This window comes from Morchella sextelata, assembly GCF_020137385.1.
Source record: "Morchella sextelata strain SCLS chromosome Unknown scls_10, whole genome shotgun sequence".
Lineage (NCBI taxonomy): Eukaryota > Fungi > Ascomycota > Pezizomycetes > Pezizales > Morchellaceae > Morchella > Morchella sextelata.
In genome coordinates, this window is record NW_025408625.1 from 776,607 (window position 1) to 796,091 (window position 19,485).

Sequence of the window (19,485 nt, forward strand, 5' to 3'; positions counted from 1 at the left end):
GAGTATCCCCAGATTGCTATGTTATCACTGACGGAAAACAACAAAAAAAATATGAAAAGAAAAAGGCAGGAGGGGAGAGCGTCCCCACCGAAGAAAAAACAAAAAATTTTTCAGGAACCTATTCATGGTCCTCGACCAATCGTTAATCAGTATATTTGTTTTGCGGAAAAATGTTTACCTTGTAAGGTGTTGTTGGATACTGGTGCAATTGGTCCTGTTTTGTCTGCTGTTTTTGTTGATAGTTTTGAGGTCCCGAAGGTGAAACGAGACGTCCCGGCCCGGGTATTTGGATTTACGGGAGAAGTTATGAAGGGCACGGGACACGCCTTTACACAACCATTAATTATAATGTCAAGGGGGCATCAGACGCAACTATCATTCGAGATAGCCCCTCTCCCACCTGGCATCGATGCGATACTACCGAACTGGTGGTTGAAAGAACACAAACCAGTTATAGGAGCAAATGGGGAAGTTTCCTACGATGGCGATAACTGTAAGAGTCGATGCTTCACTGACAAGGAACCTCAAATAGAGATGGACGAGTGTGTATTGGACGATCCGGAGGCCCAATTCATCGGTAGCATTTGTCTCTTGGAAGATGAATCGGTCAACCTCCGCGAGACTCTTCCCTCTTGGCTCCATGGGTTCCTTAAAGTCTTCCTACCATCGGAAGCAGATAAATTACCACCGCATCGATCTTACGACCATGCGATAGATCTTGAACCAGGGAAGCAGCCACCATGGGGACCCGTTTACTCCATATCCGAAGTCGAGCTGAAGGTGCTTGGGGAGTACCTGGACAAAATGTTGCGACTGGGAAAGATTAGGCCCAGCAAATCCCCAGCAGGAGCCCCAATCCTATTTGTGAAGAAGAAGGACGGTAGTCTGCGACTTTGCGTTGACTACCGTGGACTTAACCGTGTGTCCATTAAGAACAGGTATCCATTACCGCTTATGGACGAACTGTGAGGTCGAGTGGCAGGGGCGGTTATCTTCTCGAAGATTGACCTGAAGGAAGGTTACAACCTCATCAGGATCAAAGACGGCGATGAGTGGAAGACAGCATTCCGTACGCGGTACGGGTATTTTGAGTACCTCGTCATGCCTTTTGGGCTGGCAAATGCGCCGGCGACCTTCCAGAATATGATGAATGATGCGCTGAGAGAATTCTTGGATCAAGGTGTAGTAGTATACCTTGATGATATCCTAATATATAGCAAGTCCCGAGAGGAACACACGGAGCTGGTCGGCAAAGTACTTAGTAGGCTACAAGAATACAACTGTGAGGGATGCGTACCAGACCACAAGAGTACACTACGCAGAGCTCAGAGTTCGGCTAACAGCTACAAAGGTAGAAGTCTCCAAGGTCTCCTCAGTCAACGTCGAGTATGATTCTCCTTGATCCGATACGGGCCCCGCGAGCTACGTTATCAACGAAGATTCACTAGAGTTAGCGTATGATGTTCGACCGTCTTCGACGTAATAGTTCAGGTAGAGTTCGAAGTCACGATAGAATAAAGTATTTCAAAAGTATAGTCAAATAAAGTTGTAACTCGCGTATCAACGATTTATATTGTTAAGACTCTGATTTCGCCGATGATGGTTTGGCTAGTCAGTGAAGGACACAGTATTTATATCCCTCGCTTATGTCTCGAGGACCTAGTCTACTAATAATACAGAATACACTCGGGGCCTGCCCGAGACCCTGAAAAACAACCAAGAACATTTAACTCCTAAGTCCGTAACCCAAACTCCTAAGCCCGCAGAAACCCCTCAACCTATTTACCCATTCTAATGCACGTTTCCCTGTCGATGTTTCTTCTCCATCGGCTGTCTGGTGGATAATCGTCAGCGTCGGCTATTCGGAGGTCTCGGACAGCAAGGCTACCTACTCAGGCCTCTTCCCACATCGCTTTCCCACATAGCAGAGTCCTCTCATGCCCACAGGTACCGCCGATAGGTACTCGGTCGGCTGGTAGCTTGCGCCGATTTGCTCCGGACGATCCGTTCTTCAATCCGATTGATTCCAGCTGTCCCTCATATATCCACCGGTCCAAAGGCACTCCCCTCCGGCGGTTTGATGCTCCGGGGGTTATTATTGGGGTCGAAAACGTGTTTTTTAACTAGGAAAACCGCAACTCCGCATTTGGTCGCATATTGATCGCACCGCACCTCGTGGGTGCGAACCGGAGTTTGAGATTAGTGTACAGAGGGTATTGGGGTATCTACTGGCCTTTTCTCTTACTCCTGTAAATGGTTGGCATGCCCGTAACAGCTTACCCCCCTTCCAGGGTGTCACGTCTCGGGACATCTTCCGACAGACAATGGTTCCAGTAAACCTGCTCCACATATCACCCGCGGTGTCTGTGGAGGGGAAGGACTTAGCCCCGTAGGGTACCTCTATAGTCTCAGGCGTTGGTCCCTCACGGCCTTGGGGTTCCTTCGATGAAAGTCGCGGACTAGATCAAGTACATCTTCGTCCATAACGTCCATGACTTGGTAAGTGCAGTCGCTCATTGAGTAGCCCCGCCATTTCACCAGGTATTCCACTAATCCTTTTCTACTCTTCCGACTTCCCACAATACTTTCCACTTCATACAGAACCTCTCCTTCCTTGTCGACCTCTTCGGGAGTTGGGGGACGTTGTTCGCGGCCTGGGATACTGCTCTGTCGATAACGTTCCAAGAGTTCGATGTGGAACAGGTTATGAATTTTGACTTGTGGTGGCAGTTCCAATTCACAGGCTCGTTTTCCGGCTAGTCGGATGATTTTGAACGGGCCGAGTTTCTTATGATCGAGCTTTTTGGTGGAGCGACGGGTCTTGATATTGATCGCATTGAGCATAACCATGTCTCCCACCTTGAAGTTAGGCGGTTCGTCCCTTTTCCGATCATAGTATTTCCCCATCTTCTCTCTGGTATCTGTTAAGCGAACGAGAGCAGAATCATGAACTCCTCGGATGAAGTGAGCGTACAGGTCACTGGTTGGGTTGACCACTTCGGCTTCCGTCGGCCAGTTGGTTCTTGGGTTATAACCGTAATTGGTATAGAACGGAGATTGACCCGTGGCGGTGGTAACCGAGTTGTTGTAAGCATACTCCGCCAACGGGAGGAGCTCTGCCCAATCATCTTGTTCGTAGTTGCAGAACGCTCGTAAGTAGTGCTCCAGTGTTACGGGCATGCTAAGCATTTACGGGAGTAAGAGAAAAGGCCAGTAGATACCACAATACTCTCTGTACACTAATGTCAAACTCCGGTTCGCACCCACGAGGTGCGGTGCGATCAATATGCGACCAAATGCGGAGTTGCGGTTTTCCTAGTTAAAAAACACGTTTTCGACCCCAATAATAACCCCCGGAGCGTCAAACCGCCGGAGGGGAGTGCCTTTGGACCGGTGGATATATGAGGGACAGCTGGAATCAATCGGATCGAAGATCGGACCACCCGGAGCGAATCGGCGCAAGCTACCAGCCGACCGAGTACCTATCGGCGGTACCTGTGGGCATGAGAGGACTCTGCTATGTGGGAAAGCGATGTGGGAAGAGGCCTTAGTAGGTAGCCTTGCCGTCCGAGACCTCCGAATAGCCGACGCTGACGATTATCCACCAGACGGCCGATGGAGAAGAAACATCGACACGGAAACGTGCATTAGAGTGGATAAATAGGTTGAGGGGTTTCAGCGGGTTTAGGAGTTTGGGTTACGGACTTAGGAGTTAAATGTTCTGGGTTGTTTTTCAGGGTCTCGGGCATGCCCCGAGTGTATACTGTATTATTAGTAGACTGGGTCCTCGAGACATAAGCGAGGGATATAAATACTGTGTCATTCACTGACTAGCCAAACCATCATCGGCGAAATCAGAGTCTTAACAATATAAATCATTGATACGTGAGTTACAACTTTATTTGACTATACTTTTGGAATTACTTTACTCTACTGTGACTTCGGACTCTACCTGAACTATTACGTCGAAGACGGTCGAATCCTATACACTAACTCTAGTGAATCTTTGTTGATAACGTAGCTCGCGGGGCCCGTATCGGATCGAGGAGATTCATACTCGACGTTGACTGAAGAGAACTTGGAGACTCCTACCTTTGTAGCTGTTAGCCGAACTCTGAGCTCTGCGTAGTGTACTCTTGTGGTCTGGTACGCATCCCTCACAGTATATTGTTACTCACAAGTTCACTTGGAGTAACGAAGTCACCTCAAAAAGAAGAACTATCATCATTATCCCCAATTGCAATGACTACCATAAGGGATAATTACTTCATAGATACCTCGGCAGTAACTGAGGAGGCCGGAGGGGAAGATTCTATGGTAATATCAAGGGCTGATAGCCCAGATCCTCTACTCCAGAGAGGACCCTCTACACAAACTAGGTCGACGAGTAAACGCTCTGCTCAAGCCCAGTTTACGAGGTCCATGCAGGAGTTTTGGATACCCATGAGGCACAAATGAGGGATCTTGGTACAGCTGGACAGGCCGTTTGGCAGCAGCTACAAAACCTCCAGGAACAAGTGCAGGGGAGTGGGCAAATCCTGGATAAGAAAGTACGGCAAGAAGCCATTGCCCAGAAGCAACATCTCGAATCGCTCTTTGAGCTCGTCGAAAATGTTCGACAAGTACAGGAAGCTGCACGAGCCGCCGACCACGAGGTTCTGGATCGTAACCATCGGATTATCCAGAACCAACTGTTGGAGGCGGAACGACAGCTGAGAGTTGCAAGAGAAGAGCGAGAGCAAGAGAAAAGGGAACAACGGGAGCTGTTGGCGCAATTCAAGCAGTCCGATGATGTAAGAAACCAACGAATAGCCGAGATGGAGGAACGACTACGACAACATGTGTCGGTAGCACCCTCCATGGTGAGTGTTCCCTTGAACCCTAATGCACCCCAAACGGTTCCTGTTGGCAATGGCAAGAACCCCGAAAATGCTGGCCCAGTAGGAGGAAACGCTGGTCCAGTAGGAGGAAATGGAGGCAGGCAACCGGAGGATGCCGGCCCAGTGCAGGGAAATAGTGGCAGGTGACCGGTAGGCGCTGCTCCAGTAGGAGGGAATGGTGGAAATCTACCTCCCCGAAACCCACCAAGAGGAAATGTTGGGGGAGACCCAGAACCTTCCGACGACGATGACGACGATAACAGCGAATGGTCGCACGATCGGAAGAATTGGAGAATGAACCGAGGCGGGAACCGGAATTCGGCGCCGCCTGAGGACGACGATATGGTAGATTCGCTCGCCAAAATACCCTTTGAGTTCGATAATGCCAGGAAGCATAACCTGAGGCATTGGCTCATGGAGTGTGAGATCTACTTCGAGCAGAAGCCAAAGAAGTTCCGAACGGACAGAAACAAGGTACTGTTCGCTGGGACGTATACGTGTGGGTTGGCAAAGGAGTGGTTTATGGAATATATTGAGACCAAGATGCTAGGACCGGCAGCCGCGGACTACGCTACTTGGACACGGTTCCGTCAGGAGATCAGGAAACGCTTCTTAAGCATTCAGGAGGCTATGGAAAACGCGATGAAGATGCAGCAGTTCAAGTACTCTGCTAACATCGGCGACTACCTGACGAGGATGGAGATTATGAACCAGCATGCTCAAATGAAAGGAGCATCCTATCGTGCCGCCCTGCTCCAAGGGCTACCTAATGAAATTCGAGAGCGCCACTCACGCTTCGATCCAACCGATGACGACTCCGAGTAGATCCAACAGTTGGAACGAGCCGGCAAGGCTCACGAGGCTTATCAAGAGCAGATGAAGATGTTGGGGAAAGCGGAGTCGAGAGGAAGGGAGTCGAACAATGGTGGGAATTCTCGGCAGAAGGAGAAAGGGTTTAAGATTAAGGGGAGGGCTCAGACTGAGGAGAAAGAGAAAGGGCAAGATAAGAAGAGCACCAGCAAGAATAAGTCAGGAAATAAACCAATATTCCACGACTACGACGAAGCCACCAAAGGAGTTCCACAGCCGGTCCGAGATCAGCGAAAGACCGATGGTGTCTGTGTGCGATGTGGCTGAAAGGGTCATCTTTGGAAATGGTGTCGTTCAGATGCTAACAGCAGTGCATCTATCTCCTCTTTCTCCCGAAAGCATACCCGCGATGACGATGGCGACCACGATATGGAACCACCGGAACCCCAACCTCAGAGAAAGCGTATGAGGCACCGTGCTAGGAAGCCGGCTGCTACGGGTGCGGCAGAGTACACCAGTGGGCAAGCGTTTGTGCGAGAACGCGGATCGGAATTTGAGATGGATTTCGACGAGGATTTTTAAAAGGGGACTCTGATGAGTCAGGTCAATAGTATCCCCAGATTGCTATGTTATCACTGACGGAAAACAACAAAAAAAATATGAAAAGAAAAAGGCAGGAGGGGAGAGAGTCCCCACCGAAGAAAAAACAAAAAATTTTGGAGGAACCTATTCATGGTCCTCGACCAATCGTTAATCAGTTTATTTGTTTTGCGGAAAAATGTTTACCTTGTAAGGTGTTGTTGGATACTGGTGCAACTGGTCCTGTTTTGTCTGCTGTTTTTGTTGATAGTTTTGAAGTCCCGAAGGTGAAAAGAGACGTCCCGGCCCGGGTATTTGGATTTACGGGAGAAGTTATGAAGGGCACGGGACACGCCTTTACACAACCATTACTTATAATGTCAAGGGGGCATCAAACGCAACTATCGTTCGAAATCGCCCCTCTCCCGTCTGGCATCGATGCAATACTACCGAACTGGTGATTGAAAGAAAATAAGCCGGTTATAGGGTCAAATGGGGAAGTCTCCTACGATGGCGAGAACTGCAAGAGTCGATGCTTCACTGATAAGGAACCTCAAATAGAAATGGACGAGGGTGTACTGGACGATCCGGAGGCCCAATTCATCGGTAGCATTTGTCTATTGGAAGATGAATCGGTTAACCTCCGCGAAACTCTTCCATCTTGGCTCCACGGATTCCTTAAAGTCTTCCTACCATCGGAAGCAGATAAATTACCACCGCATCGATCTTACGACCATGCGATAGACCTCGAACCAGGGAAGCAACCACCATGGGGACCCGTTTACTCCCTATCCGAAGTCGAACTGAAGGTGCTTCGGGAGTACCTGGTGTAACGGAGCCATTTCAACTGTCTGGTGTATGAGTACACACAGGGCCCGGTTACATGCTGAGAGTCATTGATAGAAGCCAGTGGCACGGTGATATGCAAGTACCGGCAGTGTGGTTAGCTACCAGCTGTTAGAGTAACTACATTCCGGGCGCTAGGAAGGGGATCTATTCATGGGAGCAATGACTGACGAGTCTATGCCTCGCCATTGTCTAGAAGACCGGCCAGAGTGAAGCTCTGATTGTCCGGTGATCCTCTATATCCTCTGAGCATTGTAAGTCCGCCGAAGGGCAGGGACTATGCTAGGGAAGTCTACAATAAGTGAAAGCTCTACAGCAATGATTAAGCTTACACCTGAGCGGCAGCTCATTCATGCAGGTCCTCGGTTGTGTGGCAACCAAGGCTGCAGGTGTTACAAAGGCTTTGACTAAGGGTGGTTGCCTTGGGTATCGGAAACACCTGCTGACGCTTAGAGAAAAGCGGGGTAGCGGTGGTATTGTTTCCGGTACTGAGGGAAGGCCCACCGGAACTTAGTAAGGAGTTAGGAGCAGAGAATAGAGGCCTTTGGAGTATAAGTACTCAGGTTCATTCTCGCCCTTCAGTCCTGTTCTCTCCAGTCTTCATCAGAAAGAAAAACCAAGTTCTCATCGGTAGCAGAGCCCTTAAAGATTATTGAGTTCTAGCGATAGTATCTTTGAATAATCTGCAACCTGATTGTCTATCTTGCATGGCCGTCTCTATTCTACTTTATTCTATTCCACTTAGAAGAGACCCCCGTTACAGATAATAGATATGTATAGAATAGAGACGGCCGTGCAAGATAGACAATCAGGTTGCAGATTATTCAAAGATACTATCGCTAGAACTCAATAATCTTTAAGGGCTCTGCTACCGATAAGAACTTGGTTTTTTTTTTTGATGAAGACTGGGGAGAATAGGACTGAAGGGCGAGAATGAACCTGAGTACTTATACTCCAAAGGCCTCTATTCTCTGCTCCTAACTCCTTTACTAAGTTCCGGTGGGCCTTCCCTCAGTACCGGAAACAATACCACCGCTACCCCGCTTTTCTCTAAGCGTCAGCAGGTGTTTCCGATACCCAAGGCAACCACCCTTAGTCAAAGCCTTTGTAACACCTGCAGCCTTGGTTGCCACACAACCGAGGGCCTGCATGAATGAGCTGCCGCTCAGGTGTAAGCTTAATCATTGCTGTAGAGCTTTCGCTTATTGTAGACTTCCCTAGCATAGTCCCTGCCTCTTTGGCGGTCATACAATGCTCAGAGGATATAGAGGATCACCGGACAATCAGAGCTTCACTCTGGCCGGTCTTCTAGTCACTGGCGAGGCATAGACTCGTCAGTCATTGCTCCCATGAATAGATCCCCTTCCTAGCGCCCGGAATGTAGTTACTCTAACAGCTGGTAGCTAACCACACTGCCGGTACTTGCATATCACCGCGCAACTGGCTTCTAACAATAACTCTCAGCATGTAATCGGGCCCTGTGTGTACTCATACACCAGACAGTTGAAATGGCTCCGTTACACCACTCCCCTCTTCCAGGATCTGGGTCTCCAAGATCTATAACCATTCTATTATTTATTCAATCTATATGACAAGGAACTCCGTGATATGCAAGGAAATGAAAACCCAAAAGGAAAAAACTACACCCCAACAATCCGCTTGTCCTTGGGTTTCTTAGGATACCTCATATGGAAATCTCGAAGGGCTTCTTCAGCACTCTTCTTGAGATGCTCCCAAGGTTCCCATGTAGCATCCTCGTTCTCATAACCTTCCCACAGCACTAGGTACTCCACTCGTCTTCTTTTCTTATTGACCCGGCTATCAGCTACCTCCCGGACAACCCAGTTCTGTTCTCCTTCAATCTCTTCAGGCTCCGGTACAGGAACTCTTCTCTCAGGATCTACCGGTGCTCGGTAAGGTTCCAGAAGGGAGACATGAAAGACCGGGTGGATTCCCATCTGGGGGGGAAGAGAGAGCTTGTAGGCACGGGTACCAATAGCTTCTAAGACCTTGAAGGGTCCCATCTTCTTCTGATCCAGTTTTCCCAAAGGCCGCTTTGTTTGCACATTGCGCCGGTCCAACATTACTTCATCTCCGGGCTTGATTTCAGGCGGTGCCAGGGCATGAGCATCATACCACCGGGCCATCCTTAATCTAGCTTTACCCAAGCTGGCGTTCATAGCCTGCCAGGTAGATTCCCATTGAGATATCATGACCTCGCTTGCTGGATTGTTCCATTCTACTCCTTCCTTTGGGGCCGGCCAGTTGGTCCTGGGTTCATATCCATAGTTGGCATAGAACGCCGATACTTTGGTAGATTCAGAGACCGCCGAGTTGTATGCATACTCTGCCAAAGGCAAGAGTTCTGCCCAGTCATCCTGTTGATATGAACAATAACTCCGCAAGTAATGTTCCAGGGTCTGGTTAACTCTTTCTGTTTGACCGTCCGTTTGGGGGTGGAAAGATGTGGACATCTTCAGCTTCACATTGAGGAGGCTCATGAGAGATTGCCAAAAGTGAGAGATGAACCTGCTATCTCTGTCCGAGACTATGTCATCAGGTAACCCATGGAGTCTCCAAACTTCCTTCAAGAACAACTTAGCCAAATCTTCCGTTTTATTGAGGGTAGGAAGAGGGATGTAGTGTGCCATTTTCGAAAAAACGGTCCACTATTACCCAGATCTTTGTAAACCCACTAGATTCCGGTAATCCCACAATGAAGTCCATAGAGATAGAGGTCCATGGCCGATAGGGTATCTCCAACGGTTGGAGCATACCAAACTTCTTATGTCTTGAGGTCTTATTCCTCTGGCAGCTATCACAGCTCCAGACATATTCCTCAACATCCTTATCCATGTTGGGCCAAAAGAAGTTATTTTTCACCCGCTCTAGTGTCTTAAATTGGCCAAAATGACCAGCCACCTTAGAGTCATGGGTATCGGACAGTATTTCCATCTGAAGCTTCTTATCTTTGGGTATATACCATCTATTCTTATAGAAGATGAGACCGTTCTTGACCGATAAGTTCTGGTCCAAATTTGGTTTCCTTTCAACCAGAGAGCGGTGCAGTTCCTGCCAGAAACTATCCTCTTTAGCAGCCGCATATAGGCGCTCCAAGAATGTATTCTGCAATTGATTCACCCTGACAGCCGCTAGCTTTACAGGATCCAAAACCAATTGACCTGGCCTGAAAAAGATCTGTGGCTCCGGCTGCAGAGTTTCACCTCCCTCTCCAAGGCGGTGATCCCAGCGCCTAGATAGCACATCAGTCTTGCCATTCTTCTCTCCCGGTCTGTAGACAACTTTAAAATTGTAGCCTGCGAGGTCCTCAGACCATCTAGCTTGCCGCCTAGTGAGAACCTTGGTAGAATTAAAATACTCCAAGTTCTTGTGGTCTGTAAAAACCGTGATCTCTTGCTCACAAGATTTGAGCATGTGTTCCCATTCTCGGAAAGAGGCTACAATAGCTCCCATTTCCTTATCATGAATGTCATAGTTGATCTCAGCAGGAGACAACTTCTTAGAATAGAATGCCACCGGATGTAGCTTCCCATCATCCCCATACTGAGAGAGCACCGCTCCCTTGGCAAAATCACTGGCATCTGTCTCGACCACCGTCCTCCTACTAGGGTCAAAATGAAGAAGGATTGGAGCGCTTGTGAACAGCCCCTTGAGTTCTTCAAAGGCCTGCTCATGTGCTGCCGTCCAATACCATTTTTTATCTTTTTGCAGGAGGTCAGTTAATGGTTTGCAAACCTTACTGAAGCCTTCAATAAAGCGGCGATAGAAGTTTGCAAATCCGAGGAATGCCTGTACTGCCTTAATATTTTCAGGGACCGGCCATTCCTTAACTGCCTCCACCTTGTCTTCCGACATAGATACTCCTTGTCCTGAGATGTGATAGCCCAGGTATTCTACCTCTCGGACATGGAAGGATGTCTTACTGATCGAGGCACAGAGCTTAGCTTCCCTAAGCTTCTGTAAGACCTTCTTGACCAGTAGCTCATGCTCTTTCTCATTTTCCGAGTAGATGAGGATGTCATCAATATAGACAACCACTCCTTCATCCAGTAGTTCCTTTAGCACATCATTGATCATTGCCTGGAAGGCGGAGGGAGCGTTGCATAGTCCAAACGGCATTACATTATATTGATACAGTCCATAGCGAGTTCTGAAAGCGGTTTTCCACTCATCACCTTCAGCTATCCTGATCAAATTGAAGCCGTTCTTTAGGTCTATCTTTGTGAAGATCTTGGCTTTGAACAGCCTATCTCTGAGCTCACTCATGATAGGCAGCGGGTACTTGTCTTTGACAGTGACCTTGTTCAAGCCTCTGTAATCCACGCAAATCCGCAATGTACCATCCTTCTTAGGAATGAACAATATGGGCGCCGCAGCAGGGCTGTTTGATCTAGAGATCTTTCCTGAAGACAATTCTTTGTCCAGGTACTCTCGGAGGGCCTTCAACTCTGGAGCGGAACATGGGTACAGCGGGCCAAATGGGGGAGCGGTCCCAGGCAAGAGTTTGATCTTCAAATCATTATGGGAATGCGGCGGCATTTCCTCAATTCTCTCTTGACTGAACACATCAGCCCATTCCCGGTATAGGTGGTGTATTTTCTCAGCAATATCACCTCCGTCCTCATCATGCCATACTGAACCAACCAATTGATAGACTGTCTCTTCTTCCTCCAGCATCTGGTATGGAGAGATCAGTTCAATCTTGGTGGCCGCTGGGAGACAGTTCTGCTTGCAGTAGTCACTTCTCCAGCTCATGGTGTTGAGTTCCCAATTGATATCCGGGTTATGCTTCCTTGCCCAACTAATTGGCAGATAACCGGTCATTCCTTCTTCCAAAGTAGCCACCTCCCATCGGAGTGTCTCCTTATGATCTCCCATAGTCATACGGACCGGGTGAGTATAATACTCACCTCCTCCCATCATGACATCTCCTTGAGCATCAAACATTATCAGTGGTTGATCCCGCCGCACTAAGGGAATTCCATGTTTCCTGACAAAACTCTGGTTGAGGATAGCTCCTGTACAACCGGTGTCAAACAGGAAAGACCCTTGGGCGCCTTCATCCTTTCCTTGGACCGTCCATGACAGTCCTGCCTTCAGTATAGGTCTTTTTCCATGTACTGGTAAAGAAGGAAGCCTTGGTTCCAGCTTTCTTTGCTTAACAGCGGGTTCCGAACTCGTTTCTCTTTGTCTTTTCAACATAGCTAATAGCTTTGAGCACTACTAAGATCAAAGATCCTTTGGTTCTATTCTCAAGCGAAGTTATAGCAGATATGATGTGTAGTTTTGGTAGCGGTTTTGGAAGTGTCTTCGTAGCAAATATAACTTTTGGTAGAGCACTGACAGACCAGCTGTTTCGGGTCTTAAACCCATCCTCAGAGTGCTTAGAGCAATCAAATAGGCAGAAACACAATCATAGTTTATTCAAGAGAAACAATAAACCGAAAACCCATATAAACGAAAACTAGTAAACATAGACTTCAAACAGACACTTTTCTACCAGATGATTTCATTGTCCGAGTCTTGCTCAGGCTGGAAAACAAAATCTTCTGTAACCTCCGGGAGTACAACAAGTGGATCTTCTGCTATTACAGCAGCCACTTTAGCCTTCTTCTGAGAGTTGGAATTACCCTTCCCTCTTTTCCGCTTTTGTACTCTCACTGCTGCCACTCGAACAACAGTGGGTTGCTTGGACCAACAATCGGTCCATTTGTGTCTGGACTTGCCGCACTATTGCACAAGTCAGTCTATGCACTCTACCAATAGGGAGTACCGGAAGGTCATACCTTCAAGCATACTTCTGCTTTCATTCTTTCTTCTAGAATATCCCCCGGGATACCCTTCAGTTCCACCGCTTTGTCTTTAGGTCCAGGAGTCTTCTGAGGTCCGGAGGAGCTTGCAGCTTCTCTTTTCCTCTTAGGCTGCTGGTCCTTCTGAACAGGAGGATCTTTCTTGGTCCGAGGGTGCGCTTTCTCAGCTGCCATCCCTTGGTACCTTTCATGTGTGTGCCCTAACTCTCTTAGAGCAGCTATCCGCTCCATCAAAGACTTTGGCTTGGGATTAAAAAGAGCCCAACTCATGCCTAGGTCCGGGAGGAGGGAATTGTGAATCTTATCATCCACCAACTGACCCTCATAGCCAGTCTTCCACATCAGCTGAATAATAGTATTCAGGAAGAGATCTATTCCTCCTCGAGCCGTGTGGGTTAGGGCATTCCATTGGGCTACAGCATCATCTCGGGAGATGGCTTCACCGAAGGCAGCTCTAAAAGCATCCACAAAGGAATCCCAACGCTTCCATCTCAGATCCAAGGACACCGGCATTCCAGCAAGGCGGTTGGCGGAGGCTTGATCAATCGAATTATGGTATGCCTCATACCATCGGATCGCTGCCTCTCCTTCCATCAAGTTGCCTGCATATCGAATCTTAACCTCCTCAGAGGTAAAGGACAGACTCTCAATGGAGAACACATTCTCACATTGCCGGATAAAGGTCTCCACTTGCTCCGCTTTGCCCTGGAACTTGGAGGGTTGTGGTGCCTTTGGTTCTCGGGCCCTGGTTGTTGAGGAAGAGGGAGAGGCGGTCGGAGGTCGGAACTGCTGGGACATCATAGCCAACAGATTCTTCTGCTGCTTCTCCAACTTCTTCTTGATATATCTCCGCCAGCCTCTTCTATCACCACCTTCTGGTTCCGAATCGGAGCTGTCAGAACTGTCTGAGTCTCCAGGAGCAGGAGCACGGGCCACAGGAGGTGGAGGGTTCTGGTTTCCACCACTTCCACCCTGTGCTTGGGCCGGAGGGTTCTGGTTCCCACCACTTCCATCCTGTGCCTGAGCTGGAGGGGCAGCGGCGGCCACAGCAGGAGGGGCCACAGGTGCTACCGGTGCCACATTGCTGGCCAGTGGTGAGGTTGCTGCTGGTTGAGCGGCCCCGGACATGGTGAACCTTCCTGGATTCCTGGCTAGCGGGCTGGGAGGTCCTCGGCCTGCACCTGGGTAGAGTTCTCCCTCATAGTCAAAGGATCGGTCGGCTAATCCCAGAAATGGATTTACTCCTACAAAGCGACTAGGAGGTAAGGGAGATGCTCCCACCGCTGGCTGGACAATAGGAACAACTCTCCTAGTGGATCTAACCGGAAATGCTGAGAAGGGACTGGTTTTCCGCTGCATTGTCCTGGTGGCTGCCCTGGACGAGGACCTGGAGCCTGGATTTGGTACCGGAGTTGCTGGTCTCCCTACCACTAGCCTTCCTTCATCAAGGGCTTTCTGTATCTCGGCAACAAAATCTGGCGGAGTTGCCGGGTTTGTCCACTCAATCTCCATGGCATCGGCTGCCAATTCATCCCTTTCCGCGTACTTTCGGAGTTCTTCCTGGACAGAGTTGACTTCATGCCTCATATATTCAAGAGCTTCTGCCATCAGAGCATTCTGTGCTGCCTGACGCTCTTGCACAACGAGCAGTGCCTGACCGCCTCGGGTCAACTGATTCTGCAGGCTATGCTGAAGGTAGGTCTGAAGCTCTGTGAAGAACTGTTGGATGGAAACCTCGTCGGTATCCTGCCAGGCAGGCTCGCAACCGGGGATATAGGTCTGTAGAGCGGTCCTGGGTTTCTTAACAAGCTGTGTCTGCCCGTTGGCATCAAGCTGGAGGGGCACCGGCTGCCATTCAATCTGAAGAGGCACTTCTGGAGCTGATAGGGCGGACATTTTTGTATAGAAGAAGAATAATCTGAAGGTGACTTGAGCCGTAAAGATTATCTGTAACGGGGGTCCTTTCTAAGAGAAATAGATATGTATAGAATAGAGACGGCCGTGCAAGATAGACAATCAGGTTGCAGATTATTCAAAGATACTATCGCTAGAACTCAATAATCTTTAAGGGCTCTGCTACCGATAAGAACTTGGTTTTTTTTTTTGATGAAGACTGGGGAGAATAGGACTGAAGGGCGAGAATGAACCTGAGTACTTATACTCCAAAGGCCTCTATTCTCTGCTCCTAACTCCTTTACTAAGTTCCGGTGGGCCTTCCCTCAGTACCGGAAACAATACCACCGCTACCCCGCTTTTCTCTAAGCGTCAGCAGGTGTTTCCGATACCCAAGGCAACCACCCTTAGTCAAAGCCTTTGTAACACCTGCAGCCTTGGTTGCCACACAACCGAGGGCCTGCATGAATGAGCTGCCGCTCAGGTGTAAGCTTAATCATTGCTGTAGAGCTTTCGCTTATTGTAGACTTCCCTAGCATAGTCCCTGCCTCTTTGGCGGTCATACAATGCTCAGAGGATATAGAGGATCACCGGACAATCAGAGCTTCACTCTGGCCGGTCTTCTAGTCACTGGCGAGGCATAGACTCGTCAGTCATTGCTCCCATGAATAGATCCCCTTCCTAGCGCCCGGAATGTAGTTACTCTAACAGCTGGTAGCTAACCACACTGCCGGTACTTGCATATCACCGCGCAACTGGCTTCTAACAATAACTCTCAGCATGTAATCGGGCCCTGTGTGTACTCATACACCAGACAGTTGAAATGGCTCCGTTACATCAAGTCACCTTCAGATTATTCTTCCTCTATACAAAAATGTCCGCCCTCTCGGCTCCAGATGCACCCCTTCAGATCGAATGGCAGCCGGTGCCCCTCTAGCTTGATGCCACCGGGCAGACACAGCTTGTTAAGAAACCCAGGACCGCTCTACAGGCCTATATTCCCGGCTGTGAGCCTGCCTGGCAGGATACCGATGAGGTTTCCTTACAACAGTTCTTCACAGAGCTTCAGACCTACCTCCAGCACAGCCTGCAGAGTCAGTTGAATCGAGGCAGTCAGGCACTGCTCATTGTACAAGAGCGCCAGGCAGCACAGAATGCTCTGATGGCAGAAGCTCTAGAGTACATGAGATCGGAAGTCAACTCTGTTCAGGAAGAGCTCCGGAAGTATGCAGAAAGAGATGAACTGAATGCCGATGTTGATGCCATGGAGATTGAGTGGACAAATCCGGCCACTCCACCAGACTTTGTTGCCGAGATACAGAGAGCTCTTGATGAAGGAAGGCTGGTGGTGGGTAGACCAGCAACTCCGGCACCAAATCCCGTCTCCAGGTCCTCTTCTAGGGCAGCCACCAGGACAATGCAGCGGAAGGCCAGCCCCTTCGCAGCATTCCCGGTCCGATCCACTAGGAGAGTCATCCCTATTGTGCAGCCAGCGGTGGGGGCTTCGCCCTTACCACCTAGCCACTTCGGAGGATCACACCCACTCCTTGGAGGAGCTGACCGATCCTTTGTCTATGAAGGAGAGTTCTTCTCAGGTGCAGGCCGAGGACCTCCCAGTCCGCTAGCCAGGAACCCGGGAAGGTTCACCATGTCTGGGGCCGCCCAACCAGCAGCAACCTCACCATTGGCCAGCAATCCGGCACCAGTGGCACCTGTGGCCCCTCCTGCTGCGGCCACCGCTCCCCCTCCAGCTAATGTACAGGGTGGAAGCGGTGGAAATCAGAATCCTCCACCTCCAGTGGCCCGCGCTCCCGCTCCTGGAGACTCAGACAGTTCTGACAGTTCAGACTCAGAACCAGAAGGTGGTGACAGAAGAGGCTGGCGGAGATATCTTAAGAAGAAGTTGGAGAAGCAACAAAAGGATTTGTTTGCTATGATGTCACAGCAGTACCGACTTCCGGCCGCCTCTCCCCCTTCTACTTCTACCAGGGCCCGAGAGCCAAAGGCACCACCACCTTCTAAGTTCCAAGGCAAGGCGGAGCAAGTGGAGACCTTCATCCGGCAATGTGAGAATGTGTTCTCCATTGAGAGCCTGTCATTTACCTCTGAGGAGGTTAAGATCCGATATGCAGGCAACTTGATGGAAGGAGAGGCAGCGATCCGATGGTATGAGGCATACCACAACTCAATTGATCAAACCTCAGCCAACCGTCTTGCTGGAATGCCGGTGCAGTTGGATCAGAGATGGAAGCGCTGGGATTCCTTTGTGGATGCTTTCAGAGCAGCTTTCGGCGAAGCCATCTCTAGAGATGATGCTGTAGCCCAATGGAATACCCTTACCCACACAGCCCGAGGAGGAATTGATCTCTTCCTGAATACTATTATTCAGCTGATGTGGAAGACTGGCTATGAGGGACAGTTGGTGGATGATAAGATCAATAATTCCCTCCTTGCGGACCTAGGCATGAGTTGGGCTCTCTTCAATCCCAAGCCAAAGTCCTTGATGGAGCGGATAGCTGCCCTAAGAGAGCTAGGGCACACCCATGAGAGGTACCAAGGGATGGCAGCTGAGAAAGCGCCCCCTCGGACCAAGAAAGATCCTCCTGCTCAGAAGGACCAGCAGCCTAAGAGGAAAAGAGAAGCTGCAAGCTCTTCCGGAACTCAGAAGACTCCTGGACCAAAAGACAAAGCGGTGGAACTGAAGGGTATCCCGGGGGATATTCTAGAAGAAAGAAGGAAAGCAGAAGTATGCTTGAAGGTATGACCTTTCGGTACTCCCTCTTGGTAGAGTGCATAGACTGACTTGTGCAATAGTGCGGCAAGTCCAGACACAAATGGACCGATTGTTGGTCAAAGGAACCTACTGTTGTCCGAGTGGCAGCAGTGAGAGTACAAAAGCGGAAAAGAGGGAATGGCAAGTCCAGCTCTCAGAAGAAGGCTAAAGTGGCTGCTGTAGTAGCAGAGGATCCACTTGTTGTACTCCCGGAGGTTACAGAAGATTTTGTTTTTCAGCCTGAGCAAGACTCGGACAATGAAATCATCTGGTAGAAAGTGTCTGTCTGAGTCTATGTTTACTAGTTTTCTTTTATATGGGGTTTTGGTTTCTATGTTTCTTTTGAATAAATTATGATTGTGTTTCTGCCTATTTGATTGCTCCAAGCACTCTGAGGATGGGTTTAAGCCCCGAAACAGCTGGTCTGTCAGTGCTCTACCAAAGTTACATTTGCTATCAAGACACTTCCAAACCGCTACCAAAATTACCACACATCATACCTGCTATATTATCGCTTGGGAATAGAACCAAAGGATCTTTGATCTTAGTAGTGCCCGAAGCTATTTAGCTATGTTAAAAAGACAAAGAGAAACGAGTCCAGAATCCGCTGTTAAGCAAAGAAGGTTGGAACAGAGGCTTCCCTCCTTACCAGTACATGGAAAAAGACCTATACTAAAGGCAGGACTGTCATGGACAGTCAAAGGAAAGGATGAAGGTGCCCAAGGGTCTTTCCTGTTTGACACGGGTTGTACAGGAGCAATCCTCAACCAGAGTTTTGTCAGGAAGCATGGAATTCCCTTAGTGCGGCGGGATCAACCTCTGACAATGCTTGATGCTCAAGGAGATGTCATGATGGGAGGAGGTGAGTATTATACTCATCCGGTCCGCATGACTATGGGAGATCATAAGGAGACACTCCGATGGGAGGTGGCTACTTTGGAAGAAGGAATGACCGGCTACCTGCCAATTAGTTGGGCTAGGAAGCATAACCCGGACATCAACTGGGAACTCAACACCATGAGCTGGAGGAGTGACTACTGCAAGCAGAATTGTCTCCCAGCGGCCACCAAGATTGAACTGATCTCTCCATACCAGATGTTGGAAGAGGAAGAGACAGTCTACCAATTGGTTGATTCAGTATGGCATGATGAGGACGGAGGTGATATCGCTGAGAAGATACACCACCTTTACCGGGAATGGGCTGATGTGTTCAGTCAAGAGAAGATTGAGGAAATGCCGCCGCATTCCCATAATGATTTGAAGATCAAACTCTTGCCTTGCACCGCTCCCCCATTTGGCCCGCTGTACCCATGTTCCGCTCCAGAGTTGAAGGCCCTCCGAGAGTACCTGGACAAAGAATTGTCTTCAGGAAAGATCTCTAGAAGTAACAGCCCTGCTGCGGCGCCCATACTGTTCATTCCTAAGAAGGATGGGACATTGCGGATTTGTGTGGACTACAGAGGATTGAACAAGGTCACTGTCAAGGACAAGTACCCGCTGCCTATCATGAGTGAGCTCAGAGACAGGTTGTTCAAGGCCAAGATCTTCACAAAGATAGACCTGAAGAACGGCTTCAATTTGATCAGGATAGCAGAAGGTGATGAGTAGAAAACCGCTTTCAGAACCTGCTATGGACTGTATCAGTACAATGTGATGCCATTTGGTCTATGCAATGCTCCCTCCGCTTTCCAGGCAATGATCAATGATGTGCTAAAGGAACTACTGGATGAAGGAGTGTGTGAGGGATGCGTACCAGACCACAAGAGTACACTACGCAGAGCTCAGAGTTCGGCTAACAGCTACAAAGGTAGAAGTCTCCAAGGTCTCTTCAGTCAACGTCGAGTATGATTCTCCTTGATCCGATACGGGCCCC

General features: G+C 49.1%; 3 protein-coding genes across 3 annotated transcripts; 2 read left to right on the forward strand and 1 right to left on the reverse strand.

The window, feature by feature from the left end:
- Nucleotides 1-51: 51 nt before the first annotated feature.
- H6S33_001188 (uncharacterized protein) lies at nucleotides 52-1,402 on the forward strand (the record flags this gene model as incomplete). Its single annotated transcript, XM_044832538.1, has 3 exons — nucleotides 52-919; nucleotides 983-1,293; nucleotides 1,352-1,402. The coding sequence occupies 3 exons, from the start codon at nucleotides 52-54 to the stop codon at nucleotides 1,400-1,402; spliced, it is 1,230 nt and encodes a 409-aa protein (XP_044694155.1).
- Nucleotides 1,403-2,400: 998 nt separating this feature from the next.
- H6S33_001189 (uncharacterized protein) lies at nucleotides 2,401-3,180 on the reverse strand (the record flags this gene model as incomplete). The annotated part of the gene is made up of 1 exon (XM_044832539.1): nucleotides 2,401-3,180. The coding sequence occupies one exon, from the start codon at nucleotides 3,178-3,180 to the stop codon at nucleotides 2,401-2,403; it is 780 nt and encodes a 259-aa protein (XP_044694156.1).
- Nucleotides 3,181-18,182: 15,002 nt separating this feature from the next.
- On the forward strand, nucleotides 18,183-19,220 carry H6S33_001190 (uncharacterized protein; the record flags this gene model as incomplete). The annotated part of the gene is made up of 1 exon (XM_044832540.1): nucleotides 18,183-19,220. One exon carries the CDS (start codon nucleotides 18,183-18,185, stop codon nucleotides 19,218-19,220), a length of 1,038 nt encoding a protein of 345 aa, XP_044694157.1.
- Between the last annotated feature and the right edge of the window lie 265 nt (nucleotides 19,221-19,485).